The sequence below is a fragment of the Staurois parvus genome, unplaced genomic scaffold (genome assembly GCF_062004578.1).
Source record: "Staurois parvus isolate SC_StPar_1 unplaced genomic scaffold, SC_StPar_1.0 ptg000692l, whole genome shotgun sequence".
In the NCBI taxonomy this organism is placed as follows: domain Eukaryota; kingdom Metazoa; phylum Chordata; class Amphibia; order Anura; family Ranidae; genus Staurois; species Staurois parvus.
This window is the reverse complement of record NW_028318488.1, coordinates 332,519-352,054: the sequence shown is the minus strand read 5'-3', so window position 1 is coordinate 352,054 and position 19,536 is coordinate 332,519. Positions and strand designations below refer to the sequence as shown.

The 19,536-nt window shown below is 40.5% G+C and overlaps 1 protein-coding gene across 1 annotated transcript in view; it reads right to left on the bottom strand.

Moving 5' to 3' along the window:
* The window catches only part of NCBP1 (nuclear cap binding protein subunit 1), a 59,441-nt gene that overhangs the window by 20,173 nt on the left and 19,732 nt on the right, over positions 1–19,536 (bottom strand). The window contains exons 4-13 of the mRNA XM_089652750.1: positions 18,721–18,877; positions 18,454–18,561; positions 15,992–16,113; positions 14,613–14,682; positions 10,731–10,946; positions 10,481–10,578; positions 6,761–6,824; positions 3,897–4,007; positions 1,035–1,099; positions 133–195 (exon numbers count right to left, since the gene is read on the bottom strand). Coding sequence (XP_089508876.1) covers positions 133–195; positions 1,035–1,099; positions 3,897–4,007; positions 6,761–6,824; positions 10,481–10,578; positions 10,731–10,946; positions 14,613–14,682; positions 15,992–16,113; positions 18,454–18,561; positions 18,721–18,877 — 1,074 coding nt within the window. The remainder of the gene's footprint in view (positions 1–132; positions 196–1,034; positions 1,100–3,896; positions 4,008–6,760; positions 6,825–10,480; positions 10,579–10,730; positions 10,947–14,612; positions 14,683–15,991; positions 16,114–18,453; positions 18,562–18,720; positions 18,878–19,536) is intronic.

Genomic DNA, 19,536 nt, shown 5'->3' with positions numbered 1-19,536 from the left:
CACAGCTGAGGCATGAGGGAACGCAGCCCCATTGCAAGGCATGGGTTTTTACTTTCCCCAGAGTTGATATTTAAAAGTACTACATAAGTTTCACTTTGCTAACAACTAATTATTATTCACGAACACGCTTACCAATCTTCCCAATTCCATCGGAACTGAAAATTACTTAGATGGTGTGAAAACCAATTTATGAACCTGGTGAAAAAAAAAATAAAAGATTATAACATTCAGCATTTAAAAAAAAAAAAAAAAAAAGGATTGTTCTTAAAGTGAATGAAACGCCAACAATAAACTTCCCTTATTTGGCCCCTATATTTGGTTTGTTAAATATACCACTGGGAGCATTTTCAATGCTTACAACTTTTTTTTTTTTTTTTTTTTAATTTAGGCGCTTGACATACTTTAAAAACATAACCTTGACATCTACTGCACTCTATACAAGCCAGTAGTTTACTTCCCCCATTTGCAATCAAGCTCGCTTTACTAGAACATAAAGTGTGCAAGCAAAGTTTCAGAGTTAGCGTCAAATACTTCCCACAAGGGAAATTGATTTTCTGCACAGTTAACGTTCATTTACAGTACTGAACTGTTGCACAGCCTTGGAGTAAGCAACTAGTGCATTAAAACCTAAAAGTAGTTATATTTTATTTACGCCAAGAGGCTTTGAAGGCATTGTGCTAAAAGAGTGCAAATTTTGTGTTTCTGACCTTACATACTAAAGGGCCCATGCACATCCATCACTGTGTTTTGTCACCTTCATTGTCAATGGCATGCCAACGAACCTTCAAAGCAAATGGATTGCAGCACACCAGAACACTACCGTGCATTAGAAAAAAAAAGTGGTGCTTGTTTGTTTCTTTGTGTGTTCTGGTGCATTGGCAGCGCCTTAATTTGGGTAGGCTGCCTAAACTTAAACACAGTTTAATGCAATTAATCCTGTTAACTAGTATAAGGTTACCATTTGTCAAGCACAGTCCCCGTTTTTTTTTTTTTTTAATTATCAACTGTACCATCAACATGAAAAAAATAATTACCTGTCCACACAAGTTGCATTCATCGTGTCTAATCGTGTATAAAGCATCTCTGTGGCTTGAGCAAGCTATTCAGGTAAATTAAGGAACATATATATCATCAGCTGATTCAAGAAGCGTTATGAACCCTCCTGGATGGTGCTATGGAATGCACCACCAGACACACAATAAAACACAGTATTACAGCACAAGCTCATATACATGTAAAAATAAACAGCATCAAACACACACACAAGCATATTATATATTTATACCAAACAACTTTCACATGCACATTTTTGCAAGTAAAAAAAACTGCATTTATTTTTTTATCTTAGAAGCCTGCAGAGCACTGCACACATGATTAGGGGATACAATGTAGTGGCTGGTGTGTGGAGCAGCCCGTCCGGATCAGCGCAGTGCTCATGAAACGATCTCAGCACATCGCACTGTTCACATTTTTTTTTTTAATGAATTTTATTGACATGTCAAAGGGGGGAAAAAAAACCCAAAACAACGGGTAGACAGGGAGACAAGGAATTTTTTTCTTGTCATGCGGTGGTGCTTTGCTGGAATAGCCACTTAACGCAGTGCCACTACATGTGGTGAGAACGTTCCCCTAAAGTGTATCCATACAAGAAAGCAAACAAATCATGCGCTCAAAGAAGACTAACGCAATAACAAATATCACTATACATTGCCAAACGTATTGGGACGCCTGCCTTTACACGCACATGAACTTTAATAGCATCCCAGTCTTAGTCCGCAGGGGGATTCAATATTGAGTTGGCCCACTCCTTGCAGCTATAAAAGCTTCAACTCTTCTGGGAAGGTTGTCCACAAGGTTTAGGAGTATGTCTATGGGAATGTTTGACCAATTTTCCAGAAGCCCATTTGTGAGGTGAGGCACTGATGTCAGACGAGAAGGCCTGGCTCACATTCTCTGCTCTAGTTCATCCCAAAAGGTGTTCTATCAGGTAGAGGTCAGGACTCTGTGCAGGCCAGTCAAGTTCTTCCACCCCAAACTCACTCATCCATGTCTTCATGTGCCTTGCTTTGTGCACTGGTGTGCTATTATATTGGAACAGGAAGGGGCCATCCCCAAACTGTTCCCACAAAGTTGGAGCATTAAATTGTCTAAAATGTCTTGATATGTTGATGCCTTAAGAGTTCCCATCACTGGAACTAAGGGGCCAAGCCCAACCCCTGAAAAACAACTCCACACCATAATCCCCCTGCACCAAACTTTACATTTGGCACAATGTAGTCAGGCAAGTACCGTTCTCCTGGCAACCACCAAATCCAGACACATCCATCAGATTTCCAGACAGAGAAGCACGATTCGTCACTTCAGAGAATACGAATGCTCTAAATTCCAGTGGAGGCATGCTTTACACCACTGCATTCAATGGTTTGCGCATTGCACTTGGTGATGTAAGGCTTGGATGCAGCTGTTCAGCCATGGAAACCCATTCCATGAAGCTCGTCATGCACTGTTGTGCTAATCTGAAGGCCACACGAAGTTTGGAGGTCTTTAGCTATTGATTCTGCAGACAGCTGGCAACTTCTGAGCATTGTGCGCTTCAATATGCGCTGACCCCACTCTGACGTTTTACGTGGCCTACCACTTTGTGGCGGAGTTGCTGCTATAACAAAGTGGAAGCAACTGGCAACAATACCACTAACAACTGGCAGTGGCATATTTAGTAGCAAAGAAATTTCACGAATGGACTTATTGCACAGGTGACAACCTATCACGGTACCACGCTTGAATTCACTAAGCTCCTAAGAGCAACCCATTCTTTCACAAATGTTTGTAGAAGCAGTCTGCATGCCTAGGTGCTTGATTTTATATACCTGTGGCATGGAGGTGATTAGAACACCTGAATCCAATGATTTGGAGGGCTGTCCCAATACGTTTGGCAATATAGTGTATATACAAATCATCTCTCAAACAGAGAAAAATTCCCAGCTTAACTTAACAACCAGCTTGCAACCAACCAAATTGTCCTGTCCCTCCAGGCTTACCTGCCCTCAGTCTATCCATAATTATGCATGTGCTTCTACAGTGGAGGCTCTGCAGAACATTGGGGTGTCAAAGAAGCTCTACAGCTCACGCATGTATTTGCAATTTGTGCAAACTAAACTCCTGTTTTTAATGTGCACTGTTAGACAGGACAATTCAGTTGATTGCAAGGCTTGTTGGTAAGTTGAGCTGGGATTTTTTCTCTGTTTAAAATGCATCGCTTTTCCATGTGCTCCTTGTTGCAAAGGCCAGGTGTCATTTGTTTGTACTGCAATCATATTGCCTGATGTTCGGGACATGCAGTTCCAGGCGCTAGGCATGTTTTGTTTTTTTTTTACATTTAGCCATTTTTTCACAACAAGCTTCACGCAATGCAATTTGCTATACAGTAAATCGTGCGGCAAAACCGAACCACGTTTTAGGTGCCACTGAAAATAATGTCACCTGAACCTATGTTTTCTGATTGTTGTGCATTCACAGAGCTTTTGAGTGTTAAAAGAGCCCAGCACTCCTGACAAACACCCAATCAGTGCTTGTCACACTGCAAGGTCTCCACCCCCTCCCCCTCCCTGCTAATCCCTGGGTGCGGTGCTGGAGACAGGCATGGAGGTGAGAAGGAGATAAACAGCGCAATGGTAAAACATTAAGAGATTAATTTCAAATGCCCCTTTAGATTTTAACCACGTGCCGACCGAAGATAGCCAAATGATGGCTTCACGGCGGCCAGCCAGTTCTGGGAGGGTGTCATACGACACCCCCGGGAGCGCCTCCAAATTAGAAGCCTGCATATACTGGGAAAAAAAATCCTTTTAGTATTTATGAGCAAAATAGAAAATACAGTTTTTAAAGGAAAAGGATACCACTTGTGGCAAAGATCCAGGCTGCAGTTTGCAAAGTTCAATTAACAGTGTTGTATACATAACATCAATATGTGGAGGCATGGGAAGCTGAAACAATTCTCCAAAGATGACCTGAAATGTAAGATTAGTCTTTATCACAAGAATGATACCTATTTTCACAAGCCACATTTAGAATAAGGTTTAATCATTTTTAGATCTACAAAAATAAACATTTATAAACACTCCAATCTGTTTTTAACAAAAAGTATGCACCATTATGAGGATTAAAAAACAAATGCAAAAGCTTTCAAGGGGCAAATCACTCAGGTGGACAGTGATGCACAAAAAAAAAAAAAAAGCCATTATCGTACATCTGAACTCGGGATATGCAAGGTGTTAAAAATAAATAACTGACAGTCTAGTAATGTTTGGGAAAAGCACTATGGAATTCATGCATTTAGAATTGCTCAGAAATATAGGAAGCAAGAAAATTATTCTACAGTTTGCTTTTGCCACAGCATGAAAAATGATTGATCCATAATTGAGCAGTGCGTTTGTGGATGTGGGACCGGCGAGGAAATCGGATGGTCAAAAAAGACCATGTGGTTTCCCTGTGGCTGCCTTTTTCAAAAGGTGCATGCACCTTTTTTCTGCGGGAAACATAGGCCTGCAGTAGTGTGAATGGAGACTAACAGAGCATGCATACTCAGCATTCGTTTTGTGTAGAGTGAAATATACCTGGTTGATCCTGCCTTCAGCTGTCTCCCCCATGTTCTCTGTGTCCCCATTGCAGGCTGAGATTGCGTAATTCAGCTGGCGCCCCCTATTTAGCCTGCTCAAATTCAATACCCTTCTAAGCCAATACATTTCTTCAATTTCTTATCTGTGCAGTCCATATGACTAGAGTCACGCATGTAGGTGTATACATAGTTGTAAATGACACCACCTATTGGGAGCTAGAAAACAGTTTTTGAGATTTATATTTTTATTTGAATTGCTCTTCTAGTCATGTGACTGGCACAGCACCAAATCAGGGCTGGCTAGTCAGACTCATACTGTAGTAATAAAAGCCCCTCCCAAGGATCTTTCCCTGCAGATGCCAAAGAACAGGGAGAGATCATGTGAGTTTTTACCTATAGAGTGGTCACCCGTAGTGGTGACTCAAGATTCAATGGTTTTAATTTTTCTTAAAGGCTAAAATAAGACATCTAAAAATCATCAAAATGTGAGCACCAATTCCAAACGATTACACAATCATATAAATAATACAGCTAAAATGTAAAAATTCTTTGGACGCACCGATATACCCACGGCCAAAATGTATCAGCCGAAAATATCCATTTTCATTTTGCCAATAGGAAAAAAATTGTCGATAATGGCCACCGGAAACACACGATTTTGCCATGTTTAGGGTGCGTTTTTGTCATGCGATTCAAAAACACACATCAAAACACAACATGCTTGCGTTTTTGATGAATTTTCATTGCATTTCAGGCCTGGTTCACACCAACGCAGTTAGCGTTTTGTCCGTTCTGCAGTGCTTTTTGTGTTTTTGATGCATTTTTTGGCCAACTTGTTGCTGGGCAGATTAAAAAATACAAAACACATCAAAAACACAAACACAACGTATTTCAGGCCTGGTTCACACCAATGTAGTTTGCGTTTTATCTGTTTTGCAGTGCGTTTCTGCACGCACGTTTTTTGATTTTTTTTTTTTAAAACTTGTTGCTGGGTAGATTAAAAATGTAAAACGCATCAAAAATGCAACGTGCACATTTTTGATGCATTTCAGGCCTGGTTCACACCAATGCTGTTTGCATTTTTGCAAGCATGTTTTTGACGTATTTTTTGATGAGTTTTGCGTCTTATTTATTACAGGTGCTTATATAGCGCCGTCAATTTACGCAGCGCTTTACATATATATAGTACATTCACATCAGTCCCTAACCCTCAAGGGGTGTACATCTAAGGTCTCTAACTCACATTCATATATACACATATTAGGGCCAATTTAGTCAGGATCCAATTAACCTACCAGCATGTCTTTGGAGTTTGGGAGGAAACCCACACAGGCACAGGGAGAACATGCAAACTCCAGGCAGGTGGTGCCGTGCCTGGGATTTGAACCAACATGCCCTAGTACTGCAGGCGGAAGTGCTAACCATTTAGCCACTGTGCTTTTGGGCCAGTTTGTTGCTGGGCAAATAAAAAAAATTTTAAAAACACATGAAAACGCACTACATGCACACACGCACTACATGCAGCATCTCCACTGAAGCCTGTTGAACCAAAAACGCAACGTTTTGCTTTTAGAAAAAAGTACCTGACGCTTTCCAAAAGTGTAGCAGCTCAAAAAAAGCATAGATGTGAACATGTCCCATAGGAAACCATTTTAAATGGACTGTAGTGCATTTCTGCAAAAAGTCCTAAAAAAACGCATTGCTGTGAACAAGGCCTCAATGGGGAGGTGCATTTTTTTTATTAACTTGCCAAATATGCACCAAAAATGCATCATGCAGGATTTTTAACACCATAAAGGAAGTGCAACAAACCAGTGTGAAGACAAATATTGAATTTAAAGGGATGCATTTTTTTTATTTTTTTACGCAGAAGCGCTGCATAAACTGCTCAGTGTGAAAGCAGCCTATTGGCCCAAGAGGTGCTGTAAAATAAATTACTATTCTTTTAAATACATGGAATTAATAAAAAATTCAAAATATATATATATATATATATATATATATATCTCATTTTTTTTTTTTTTTAAACTGTCCATTTCAGTTTTCACCCAAATGCATCGTGAATTTTTGGTTTTGGTCCAAGCATTTTCATTTCGTTGTACCACTAGAATTTACCTGAACAGAACATTACCAGCACACACATACCTCAACAATATGATAATTTAACGGAATCTTATTTTTGCCTGGATAGCTGAGTAGCTGTGCAGCACTACAAAGTAAATGAGAAAAAAAATATTCTGTTATACTTTAACAGCACTAAAAAAAAAAAAAGAAGCACATTTTTTTTAGGAAAATTGAATTTTTGACAGTCTTAACAGAAGTGTCTTTTGTTAATCTACAGTGGTTCGAATCAGGTAAACCGCAAAATTTTGGTCCTTTGTATTTTTGCGAAAACCAAGCAATTGGTTCACTTATTTAGCAGTACTTTAACAGGTTTTTTTTTATTTTTTATTTTTTTTTCTCCCACACATTTGGACAACATTAGAAAAAAGAAAGCTTTGACCATTTCTCTTTTTTTTCCCTCCCAAATAATTTTTCATAAAAGATTTTCTTACTTAAAAAGGATAATAAGCTTACCTTTTCGTAAAAAAATAATAAATGCACATTTTTTTGCAAGTAAAAAAAAAAAAAAAAAATGCAGTTATTTTTGTCTGCAGGAGCCTGTAAAGCATTGCACCAGCGATTAGAAAATCGCTGGTGCCATGCAGGTCACCTGAAGACCTGCCAGTATATCTGCTTGCCCGTACAGGATATACAAGCAACCAGGATATACTGACAGGAAGAATGAATGAAATAGTTAATTGAGTACAAGCCGACAGCCGCTAAGGCTGTTGGGACTTGTAGTCTCATTCATAGAGGACTGTGAATGGTTGACAGGGCAGGGCGGGCAGCGCCCTGATCGGCCACAGTTTTTCCCCCGCTAGCTGTCAAAGTAGAGAGCAGAGGCTGGTCTACAAGTTACACCCTGAATATAGGAGCAACATGTTACGAAAGGTGAACTTATCCTTTAAGCTGGCCATACATCATACAATTTCCTTTAGATTTACCTTCAACTATGTAGTGCAAGGGCCTGCCTGACCGCATACAAATTAAAAGTGTTAAGGTTTGACCTCATGTTATATAAGTTTGGTAAATCTAAAAGGAAAAAAAATTGTATAATGTATGGCCAGCCTTAAACAAAACATACAGTTCATAAACAGCATAATGGTACAGTTATAATGAAGAAAAATACAGAAATATTAGGCCAGATAAATCTATTGTCCAAAAGATATCATATGCATATCACAGCATTATAATAATGTACAGGACATTTCAGTAACTTATATGAGAACACTGACGAGCAGACCAGAGGTTTTCCCTTATTCCTCAACAGAATATTACAAGTGTACAACCTAAACACACAAACTACATACTAGAAGTTGCAACAGAATATTTATGATTTTTTTTATCCACTGTAGAAAGAAAGCCACTTTCAGGAACTTCGCCTGTGTCCTCATTCCATATATCTTGCCAAGCAGAGTCCTACGATAAAGAGCCATAGGTCCAATAACTTAATAAATTTATGGGGTGCACCTCTACATTTAAAGATAGCACATTTTAAAAGAGTAGAATTGATGTGTGCTCGTCGCTCTTCCAGCGTGGGAGGATTTGGGGGAAAAACATTTTAAAAGGTATCAATCTGCGGGCCACAGAGTGGAGTCTAGAGACCGGAACCCAAGTCTCCAGTGGACATGTTTTCACATCTATGTACCCTAAGATACAAATTAAAGGGGTAAGAGTGAGCTTTATGTGATACGCTCAATTAATGGTGTCCACCACAGATTGCCAGCATCAAACTAGCTTGGGACATTTCCAAAGCATGTGTCATGTCTGCTGGTGCTCCCAGGCAGCTAAAGCAATCTGGATTGTCTCTTCTATACATTGAAAAAGTTTCAAGGGAGTGAGGTATTATAAACAATTGGGACAACAAAGTCTGTGTAGGTGACAGGGATACCAGCAGGACTTGTTCCAGATGTCCTCTGATAAGATGCTCACATCCAGGGCTGTCAATGCATGAGCACACCTGGGCACTGCACAGGGGCCCCAGGTGCATCATAATCGGGGCCAGGCACTGTGTTGGGGGGGTGCACTGCTGATTTGCACACTGGTGCTGCCCCTCTTTGACAGGAGTAACTGCAATGTCACTCCTTTCAGAAGGAGCAGCAGATGGCTTCTGTTGGAGAAAGGATTAAGCTTTTTTCTCCCTCCAGCAGGGGAAGAAAGAGAGCTGGCACTGACACCGAGAACTCACCTCAGTCTCAGGCAGTATAGGAAGCTGCCTTCTTTGCAAGTGCATTTGTGATCTGGAAGTACAAGGGAGAAGGGGATAACTCTGATGCAAGGGAGCACAGGGATGGGAAAAGCTGAGGTAAGGGGGCACAGGGATGGGAACGGCTGATGGATGGGGACACTGCAGGGGGTAAGAGAGCTGACACAGACTGAGAACACATCTCAGTTGCAGCGCAGGATAAGGAGGAGAAGTCACCTTCTTTGCAAACGGGAACAGAATTTGTGATCTGTGAGTACAAGGGAGAAGCAGGGGCCATAACTCTGATGAATAGGGACATTGTGATGGGACACCTGATGCATGGGGACACTGAGATGAGGACACCTGATGAATATGGACACTGATGGGGGAATCTGATGTATGATGGATGGGGGTACTGTGATGGGGAAACATGATGTATGGGGCGCTGTGATGGAGATGCCCGATACAGGCTGTTAGGGGCCCTAGCGCATTACTTTGCCTAGAAGCCCATGATGCTGTTAAGAGGGCACTGCCCACATCTCCCTCCCAACCTTTCTTGCCAGGGGTAGGAAGATCAGACATAGGATTAATGAAAAGTTGGGTAAAGTTGTGAGATAAGTCCCTTCCTCACTGTGGTATTAGCGAAGATTTCTATTAGTGGTGTCTCCATAAACAGCAGTGATTGTGTTTTAGCTTGAGCTGTTAGGGCATCCTGCAGTTGTAAGGATTGATAAAATCTGCGGGTAAGGATTTGGTAAGTGTTCTGTATATCCTGAAATGTTTTAAGAGTACCTTGGGAGAACAATTGACGTAAATATTGCACTCCTGCCTGAAATTCATCTTTCTTAAAGCGGAACTAAAGGGTTATTACTCACCTTTCGCACAGTCCTTCACTGGCATGTTCTCTTGTGTGCCAGTTTTCAGCTGTCTTCATTGGCCGAAGCATCACTCTGGCACACAGGGATTGGGCTGGCTGCTTTAAGCTGAGCATGAGCAGCTCAGTTTACATTCCAGAGATTACTGTAAGCAGGCAGATAGGTGTACTTTATTACAGAAGAGACATTGCAAGTCTTTCTGCAGTAAAAAGTCTGCCTGCTTACTAATACTGGAGAGTGCAAAATTTGATGCAGCTCTGCATTGAAACTGATCAGCATTAAGGTTTTGTTGTCAAAGCTAAAGTTATAAGCTGATTGGCTACCATGCACAGCTGCACCAGATTTTGCACTCTCCAGTTTTAGTAAATCAACCCATATGTAACAGCAGGACACAGACTGCAATAAAAAAAACCTTGAGGTTCTAAAATCCGTATGGCCATTAAAATGAGCAGGTACCATTTGGGGAAGGTTGCTTCACAATTTTTTTAATTGAAACAAAAAAAAAAAAAAAAAAGACACACAAAAAACATACACCCTAGTGTAGTGCAGCTTCAAATATGGGAACTAGGAAGGTATAAACATATTTGTATTTTGTCATTTTTACATTTTGTACATTTCTGCCACTGGAAGTCTAGAAAAAGTAAGAGTAAGCTGCCTTTTATCCAGCGATTGATTAAAGCACAAAAATAATGTTTACTTTACCAATTTTTCCGCTCTTTCCAGTGTGACTTAACAATACAGTGCAGGTTTTCTTCTATAACAAATCGCTCAACAGAATGAGTTCCAGGCATCACTGGACCCTAAAGCAGGAAATAATAAATATCCTTCAACCTCATAACTATATACTCTTGAAAAGCCCTCCATTTTATTACTCGTACTGTAAATGTAAGCAGGAAACAAATCTAAAAACATGCAAAAGGATTAGTTCTGAAAGCCAAAGCAAAGTATGTACCTCTGGTGCATCTGTGTAATCAAACATCCTGAAAATAACCCTGGGTATTGGATAGACTGAATCCTCTGTGTGAGGTGGGGGTGTGAACGGAGGGAGGTTATGTTGCAGGGCTTCACAAAGTATGCTGTCAAAAGCAAGGTATGGACGTAGGATGTGCCTCTCTTGCCAGCGATCCTTCTTCAGCTTTTGAACCTGTGCCCACAGGCAATCCAAGTACTAGAGCAAAAAAACAAACAGCTTTAAGTCTGCAAATGTCTCAGGAAGAGCACAAGTTATCTACTTAAAGCTGAACTCCTGGCAAACCGCTACATACAAAGATGAAATACAGAAAGAGTTGTTTTACCAGCCAAAATGATTTGTATTTCCATCTATTCAATCCTGAGATTTACACAACTCTGCTATACATCACATCCCAGGCTAGCAGGGGACCTGATTTTTTTCTGCTGCAGATCAGCAACACTTACAGGTTCTGTTCCCTCCCCCAGCCTGTGACTAGACAGTGAAAGGAGAAGAAGCAAAAATGATATCTCTCTGCTCTCTCATCAACATGGCTTCTTGTTCTGCAACACACTACATTCATTTCTTGTGATGCTTCTCCCTCCTGCTCTTTGAGATCTGCTGTAAAGTAGACTATAAGATACTAATACTAAGGCACATTCAAGTACTTACACTGCTTACATTTTAAAATAATACTTTCAATTATACACTGCTCAAAAAAAAAAATTAAAAAGAAACACTTTGAGCATAGCATCAAATCAATTAAACTCCTGGGATATTAATCTGGTAAGTTACTCATTTTACTGGGAATGTATGTGATAGACCAACATAAAGAGGCACATAATTGTGTAGTGGAAAGAAAATGATAAATGGTTTTCAAAAGTTTTTAAAATAAATGTGAAAAGTGTGGCGTGCATTTGTATTCAGCCCCCCTGAATCAATACTTTGTTGATCCACCTTTCGCTGCAATTACAGCTGCAAGTCTTTTTGGGTCTATCTCTACCAGCTTTGCACATCTAAGGAGAGGGAAATTTTTGCCCATACTTCTATGCACAATAGCTCAAGCTCTGTCAGATTGGATGGAGAGCGTCTGAACAGCAATTTTCAAGTCTTGCCACAGATTCTCAATTGGATTTAGGTCTGGATTTTGACTGGTCCATTCTAACACATGAATATGCTTTGATGTAAACCACTCCATTGTAGCTCTGGCTGTATGTTTAGGGTCATTGTCCTGCTGGAAGGTGAACCTTCGCCCCAGTCTCAAGTCTTTTGCAGACTAACAGGTTTTCTTCTAAGATTGCCCTGTATTTGGCTCCATCCATTTTCTCATCAACTCTGACCAGCTTACCTATCCCTGCTGAAGAAAAGCATCCCCAAAACATGATGTTGCCACCACGTTTCACAGTGGGGATGGTGTGTTCAGGGTGATATCCATTGTTCGTTTTCTGCCACACATAGTATTTTGCTTTTAGGCCAAAAAAGTTAAATTTTGGTCTCATCTGACCAGAGCACCTTCTTCCACATGTTTTCTGTGTCCTCCACATGGCTTCTCGCAAACTACAAACAGGACTTGTTATAGCTCTCTTTCAACAATGGCTTTCTTCTTGCCATTCTTCCAAAAAGACCAGATTTGTGGATTGCATGACTAAAAGTTGTCCTCTGGACAGATTCTCCTACCTGAGCTGTGGATCTCTGCAGCTCCTCCAGAGTTACCACGGCCTCTTGGCTGCTTCTCTGATTAATGGTCTCCTTGGACGGCCTGTCAGTTTAGGCGGTCGGCCATGTCTTGGTAGGTTTGCAGTTGTGCCATACTCTCCCATTTTCGAATGATGGATTGAACAGTGCTCCGTGAGATGCTCAAAGCTTAGGATATTTTTTTTTTATAACCTAACGCTGCTTTAAACTTCTCCACAAGTTTATGCCTGACCTGTCTGGTGTGTTCCTTGGCCTTCATAATGCTGTTTGTGCAATAATGTTCTCTAAGAAACCTCTGAGGGCTTCACAGAATAGCTATATTTATACTGAGATGAAGTTACACACAGGTGGACTCTATTTACTAATTAGATGACTTCTGAAGGCAATTGGTTCTACTAGATTTTAGTTAGGGGTAGCAGAGTAAAGGGGGTAGAATACAAATTCACGCCACACTTCTCAGATATTTGTAAAAAAATTTGAAAACCATATATCATTTTCCTTCCACTTCACAATTATGTGCCACTTTGTGTTGGTCTATCAAATAAAATCCCAACAAAATACATTTATGTTTTTGGTTGTAACATGACAAAATGTGGAAAATTTAAAGGGGTATGAATACTTTTTCAAGGCACTGTAAGTAGCAGAGGGGGTTGTTAATCAAATTAACGACAAGGGAACTAGATGAGCAACAATGATATGACCCCAAAACCAGGAATGGTTTTACAGGTGGAGTCCACTGACATTTTTTTCCCTGCTCATCTTTTCTGACTGTTTTTCACTAGTTTTGCATTTAGCTAGGGTCAGTTTCACTAGTGATAGCATGAGGTGATACCTGGACCCTATAGAGGTTGCACAGGCAGTCCAAATCCTCCAGGACGGCACATCAATACGTGCCATTGCAAGAAGGCAATGCTGTGTCTCCCAGCAGAGTCTCAAGAGCATGGAGGAGATTCCAGGAGACAGGCAGTTACACTAGGAGAGCTGTACAGGGCCGTAGAAGGTTTTTAACACATCAGCAGAACTTGTATCCGCTCCTTTGTTCAAGGAAGAACAGGATGAGCACTGCCAGAGCCCTACAAAATTACCTCCAGCAGGCCACTGGTGTGAATGCCTCTGACCAAACAATCAGAAACAGACTTCAAGAGGGTGGCCTGAGGGTCAGACGTCCTCTACTGGGCCCTGTACTCACTGCCTGGCTCCACAGAGCTCTATTGGCATTTTCCATTGGACACCAGAATTGGCGGGTCCGCCACTACAGCCGTGTGCTTTTTACAGATGAGAGTAAATTCACCCTGAGCACGTGACAGACGTGAAAGGGTCTGGAGAAGCCGTGGAGAACATTATGCTGCCTGTTACATAGTTCAGCATGACCGTTTTGGTGGTGGTCTGGGGAGGCATATCCATAGGAGGGACGCACAGGCCTCTACAGGCTAGACATTGGCACCCTGACTGCCATTAGGTATCGGGATGACATCCTTGGACCCATTGGCAGACCCTACACAGGTGCACTGGGTTCCTCCCGGTGCACGACAATGCCCGGCCTCATGTGGCGAGAGTATGTAGGCAGTTCCTGCAGCATGAAGGAATTGATACCATTGAATGGCCCCCACGCTCGCCTGACCTAAATCCAATAGAACACCTCTGGGATATCATGTTTAGGTCCATCAAACGCTGCCAGGTTGCACCTCAGACTGTCCAGGAGTTAAGTGATGCCCTGGTCCAGATCTGGGAGGAAATACCCCAGGACACCATCCGTCATCTCATTAGGAGCATGCCCCGACGTTGTCAGGCATGCATACAAGCACGTGGGGGGGCATACAAACTACTGAGTACCATTTTGAGTTGCTGCAATGAAATTTCAGCAAAATGGACTAGCCTGCTGCATCATTTTTTCACTTTGATTTTTGGGGTGTCAGTCCTTTGTAGGTTTATAATTTTAATTTCCATAAAACGATGGGACATCCTTACGTTTCTAACACGTTACCCAGTCCATATCAGTATCAGTATAGGTATCCAGCATGATATTTTTCCCCATTGAGATCTTATGTGTTTTCAAAGTGTTCCTTTAATTTTTTTGAGCAGTGTATATTAATGAATATAGAGCTGCATTAATGTGTTTTTTACATCTGCTTGGAGTTCACCTTTAATCCAATGCAAGTCTCAGTAAAATAAACATAGAAATCCCCATACCTCCTCCTGTGGGTGAGGTTTATCTGCAGACCATATTTGTAACATAGACACGTGAATTTTTTGACGTGGTCTAAAAAATATATAAAAAGATAAAAGAGCATGTATTATGTACTGTAAATTAGACTACAGAATAACTAATGTAACATGCAGTTTTTAATGATTATACCAGTCAATACTGGTAGAATTGCTAAAAAAAAAAAAAAAGGGAGATATGTAATTCTAGATGTAGCAATTCTAAAAGTCAGCAATTCCTACTCTATTAGGCTAGGTTCACATCTGTGCAGGAATGTGTGTAAATTGAACATGTTCCTGTACACTCATGTAGCTGCACAAAAAATGTGGTGCTTTTAAGAAACCGTGCAGAGGTCCCATTACGGCCCCTTGCACACTGGTGTCCTAATTTACTGATGTTTACTCAGGAACTTATTGACAGAAAGTGCTCGATTAATAGGTGTGTAAAAGTGTGCAAGCATATAGAGTACAGTCGTGTTCATTGCCAGTGTTGTAATTTAGAATCATCTAAACATGCTTAAGATGAGTAAACGAATATGAGAGTGAAATTACTGCACTCAAATGTAAAAATTTCTAACTTTGTTTTATGGCTCTGTATTCAAAGCTGTATTATCTTTACTTAGCTGTGTGCAATGTCCCATAGACAACAAGGCATCTCATTTCAGAGCTGTAAAAAACTCCTGTATGTAAGAGTCCTAACTCTTAATGGTACCCTCATGCACTGAAAAACACAGTGTTGTTCTCTCTCACACAGAAATGCTTGGTGCAAAAGCACCATGCAGTTTCCAATGTTGCCGCATTTAAAAAATAATAAATTTCCTGCCGGAAACAGGTACAGCAGCCCATTCAAACGAACGGGCTTCTGTGCATGCACAAACATATCACACATAACCGCTTAGCTGTGAATCTAGCCTTAAAGTCCAAGTGCGGTCAAAAACATGATCATACAGACATTAAACACCATTTTCATAGCCTTTGTACTGTTATAGTAGTGGTTTGGTGTCGAAGTATGTCAACATGGGCCAAATAAGCAGAGTTTGACAGTGCTGCCAGCGTGCTGCAAAATCTAAAAGACCTTTTCAGGCATACCACCTTACCTCCTCAGCACAATAGGTCTGCATGAGCAATTTGGATGGAGGAGTATAGCATTCGCTCAATTACGTTAACAGAGCACATGAAGCACACTTACCCTAAGGGAAAGTGCATTTTTAGGAATTTCCTAGCACCACAGAGAAGACCCACCTAAATACATTCCTACTGGCCCATTAATATGAAAGGTTTACTAGCCAAAAGGAATTTCCAGTAGGTAGGAAGGTGCAGGCATGCTTTGTTGCATTCATGAAGTGCCAAAATCTGCCTATACATACTTGAGGTAACTTTCAATCTGTGACAAAATGCGGTCCATCTCAACATCCTTCTTCTCATAAAGCTCTTTTCCAACCCAGGGTAAGGAGGAGAGGACAGCAAACACATACCAGTCAGAACGGACCTAAAAACAGAAAAGAAGCTACGATTACCACCTTTAGTCTAGGTTCACACCTAAGGAACTTGCGGTGCATTTTGTACTACAGTCCATTTAACATGATTTCCTATGGTACACATTCACATCTGCGCGTTTTCACCCGATGCATTTTTTGGAAAGGGTCAGGGACTTTTTTTTTTTTTTTTTTTTAAACGCAAAACATTGCATTTTGGTTCAATAGACTTCAATGGAGACGCATCAGAAATGCATGTATTGGGTCTTTTATGCATTTTAATCTGTCCAGAAACAAGTTGGCAAAAAGACCTCCGCAAAACACAAACGCATGTGCAAAAACGCACTGCAAAAAAGTACTGCAGAAACAGATCTAAAGCAAACTGCATACAGTAGGTGTGAACCTAGCCTGGGAAATTATTATTATACAGGATTTATATAGCACCAACAGTTTACAATATAATGGGTGACAATACAGTTCAATACAAGAGGGTTAGGAGGGCCCCGCTCCTTGGAGCTTACAATCTAAGAGATGATTGAAAGCCACAGTATATAAGAAACTGGACACATTTTTATGGCTGGTACACAACATTTATCTCATGCTGTTTATTTTAGTTTACTCTCTAGTAAGGAAAAAAGCAAAAAACTACGACTTGTCCAAATGCAGAAAGCTCCATTATCAAAGAAGAATAACAACTTCAACCCCTGTATATGGTGTATTGCTTAGCAATGTAACATTACTTCATACTGTGGCCTGGTTTTTACTTTTCATTTATAAAAGGCAGGCCGCTTTTTCTGTCTGAACTGGTTTTTTTTTCTCCACCATGTTCATTCCACAATGATACCTGAATGTTATGGTCCGTTTCATTATGACCATTTGAACAAATCTCATTGTGCTAAAGAGGAAAGCTGTATTGTCTGCATCCCTTTAGAAGACCAGATGTAGAGTATCTCTCCAAAATGAAATTTCTATTGCAGGGGATGCCTATAATTTTACTTGTATCCTAGTGAAGAATCCTAAGAAAATAAGTCAAATGAGTAGGAAATTACATTATTATACAGGATTTATATAGCGACAACAGTTTGCTCAGCGCTTTACAATATAACAGGATACAGCAACAATACACTTCAATACAAGAGGGTTAGGAGAGCCCTGCTCCTTGGAGCTTACAATCTAAGAAGGAGGGGCTAGTGGTACAAAAGGTAGTAACTGTGGGGGATGGACTGGTAGGAGGAATAGAAGATTCCATTATTAGCTGAGGGCAGGATATGCTTCCCTGAAGAGATAGGTTTTCAGAGATCGCCTAAAAGTGAGCAGACTAGGCGATAGTCTGATAAATTGGGGTAGAGAGTTCCAGAGGATGGGGGCAGCTCTGGAGAAGTCCTGGAGACAAGCATGGGAGGAGGAGACAAGGAAGCTAGAGAGCAGGAGATCGTGCGAGGAGTGGACAGTATGGTTTGGGTGATATTTGGAGACAAGATTGGTGATGTAATTTGGGGCAGAGTTATAAATGGCTTTATAATGTTATTGTTAATGTTTTGATTTGTGGGAACATTCTGTACACCAGTGTACAGAATACCTTCAAAATAACATATCGCATTTAATATTTAGACAGTAGCTGCAGTCTGCAATAGAAATACAATTTTTAATAAAGTAGCTGAATGGTTAGCACTACCTGCCTAAAGTTTTCATGTTCTCCCTGTGCCTACGTGGGTTTCCTCCCACACCCCAATGACATGCTGGTAGGTTAATTGGCTCCTGTCTTATTTAGCCCAGTATGTGCATATATGAATGTGAGTTAAGGACATTAGATTGTACATTGCAAGCAGGGACTGATGTGAATGTACAATATATATGTAGTGCGTAAATGGATGGTGCTATATAAGTACCTGTAGAAAAATAAATTGCAAAATGGCTTTGTAGCAATTTTATCTGCTGTGTTACGGTTTTTAAATGAAAGTGGCGTTTTCCTTTAATGTTGTGGTAGAGTCAATCTGCCACCTAATATATGCAGCCCAAAGAGGGATATTCCATATACAAACCTCAAAACCTTTTCCCCAATAACATTTAAAAGATAGGATACAGTGGGGTGACGTTGAAGTTCTTTTCCCTTGCTTCACTTTCTTGAACATGGCTGAATGTTTAGAGTAAACTCAAATCCAATTGATATATGTGACTAACTCATGCCTTCTCAGCCTGCTCTCTAACTACTGTGAATAACAACGCTTCTAAATAACATGACTATTCTCTAAACTGGCATCTGTTTAATAGGTTAAAATCCAGTGATGATTTTAATCAATCTCATCGCATGATTACTGACTCTTTTCATTATAAACATGACTGGAAAATTTTACCTGAGGTAGATCTTCTTCCTGGGTGACCCCAACAAAGTTTTCAAACATTGCAACCATAGAAGGTGCTGCAATAACATGGCAATTCACAAGATCAGACAGGAAGCGTACCTGTATGGCAAGATTGTGAAAGAGAGAACAAATCAGAAAAGGGGAAAATGAGATTACTGCCAACAAGTGGTTCAGTATCAGTAGGATAATGGCCTGTGTAGTACTAGCCTATATTTTACAGATCTATGTCAACGGCATTACATTTGAAAGATTGCTTACAATGTAAGTAGCTTCTGTATACAAATTGGATTTTATAGTTTCCTTGAGCTGACGAATCATGGCTTCTACAAATTCCCCACCGAAGTTGTAGTTTCGAGCATTCAGCAACCCCACTAAAGTACTGTAAACGGTCATTTTCTCTGGCAAACTGCGAGCACTGCAAAAAAAATAAAATTATAACTATAAAACAATATGCTTGAAAACATGTAAAATGCAACATAATGTTATATCAAATGCCTTGTGAATTTGCCCCATTGCTTGCAAATAATTGTTTAAAGTGAAAAATATCAAAGCACATGCTTACCCAAAAGTAGGGAAAAAAAAATATAATACAATGAAGCTTACCAATCCTTAAAATGATGAGGCTATCGTAGGTTTTCTTTAATAGACTACCCCCCCCCCCCTTAGTTTCACTTTTTGATCTGACCAGTTAGTGTGCTATATTCGACTTTCTTTTAGAGACCAAGCTGTCCAGTAAAAGTGGCAGCTAAAAACCATTTAACACCGAAAGGGATAGCTTCCAATAGTCAGCTTTTTTGCATTTAGTTAAAACCATTATCTCAAAAAGAGAAAAAAAAAAAAAAACCTGTTTCTTTAACCGCTTAAAAAGGGTTTGCTGCAGAGTTAAAAGGAAGTAAACCAGGAAGGTTTACAGCTGAGGAAGCCTCGCCACCACCACATTTAACCACTTACCGTCCGCCATATGGCAGAAATACAGGGCGGCATGGCGCAAAATCACCTATATATACACACGTGATTTTGCATTTCCGGGTAGGGGGTGCGAGCGAGCCTCGCGCGCACACTACCCGCACCACC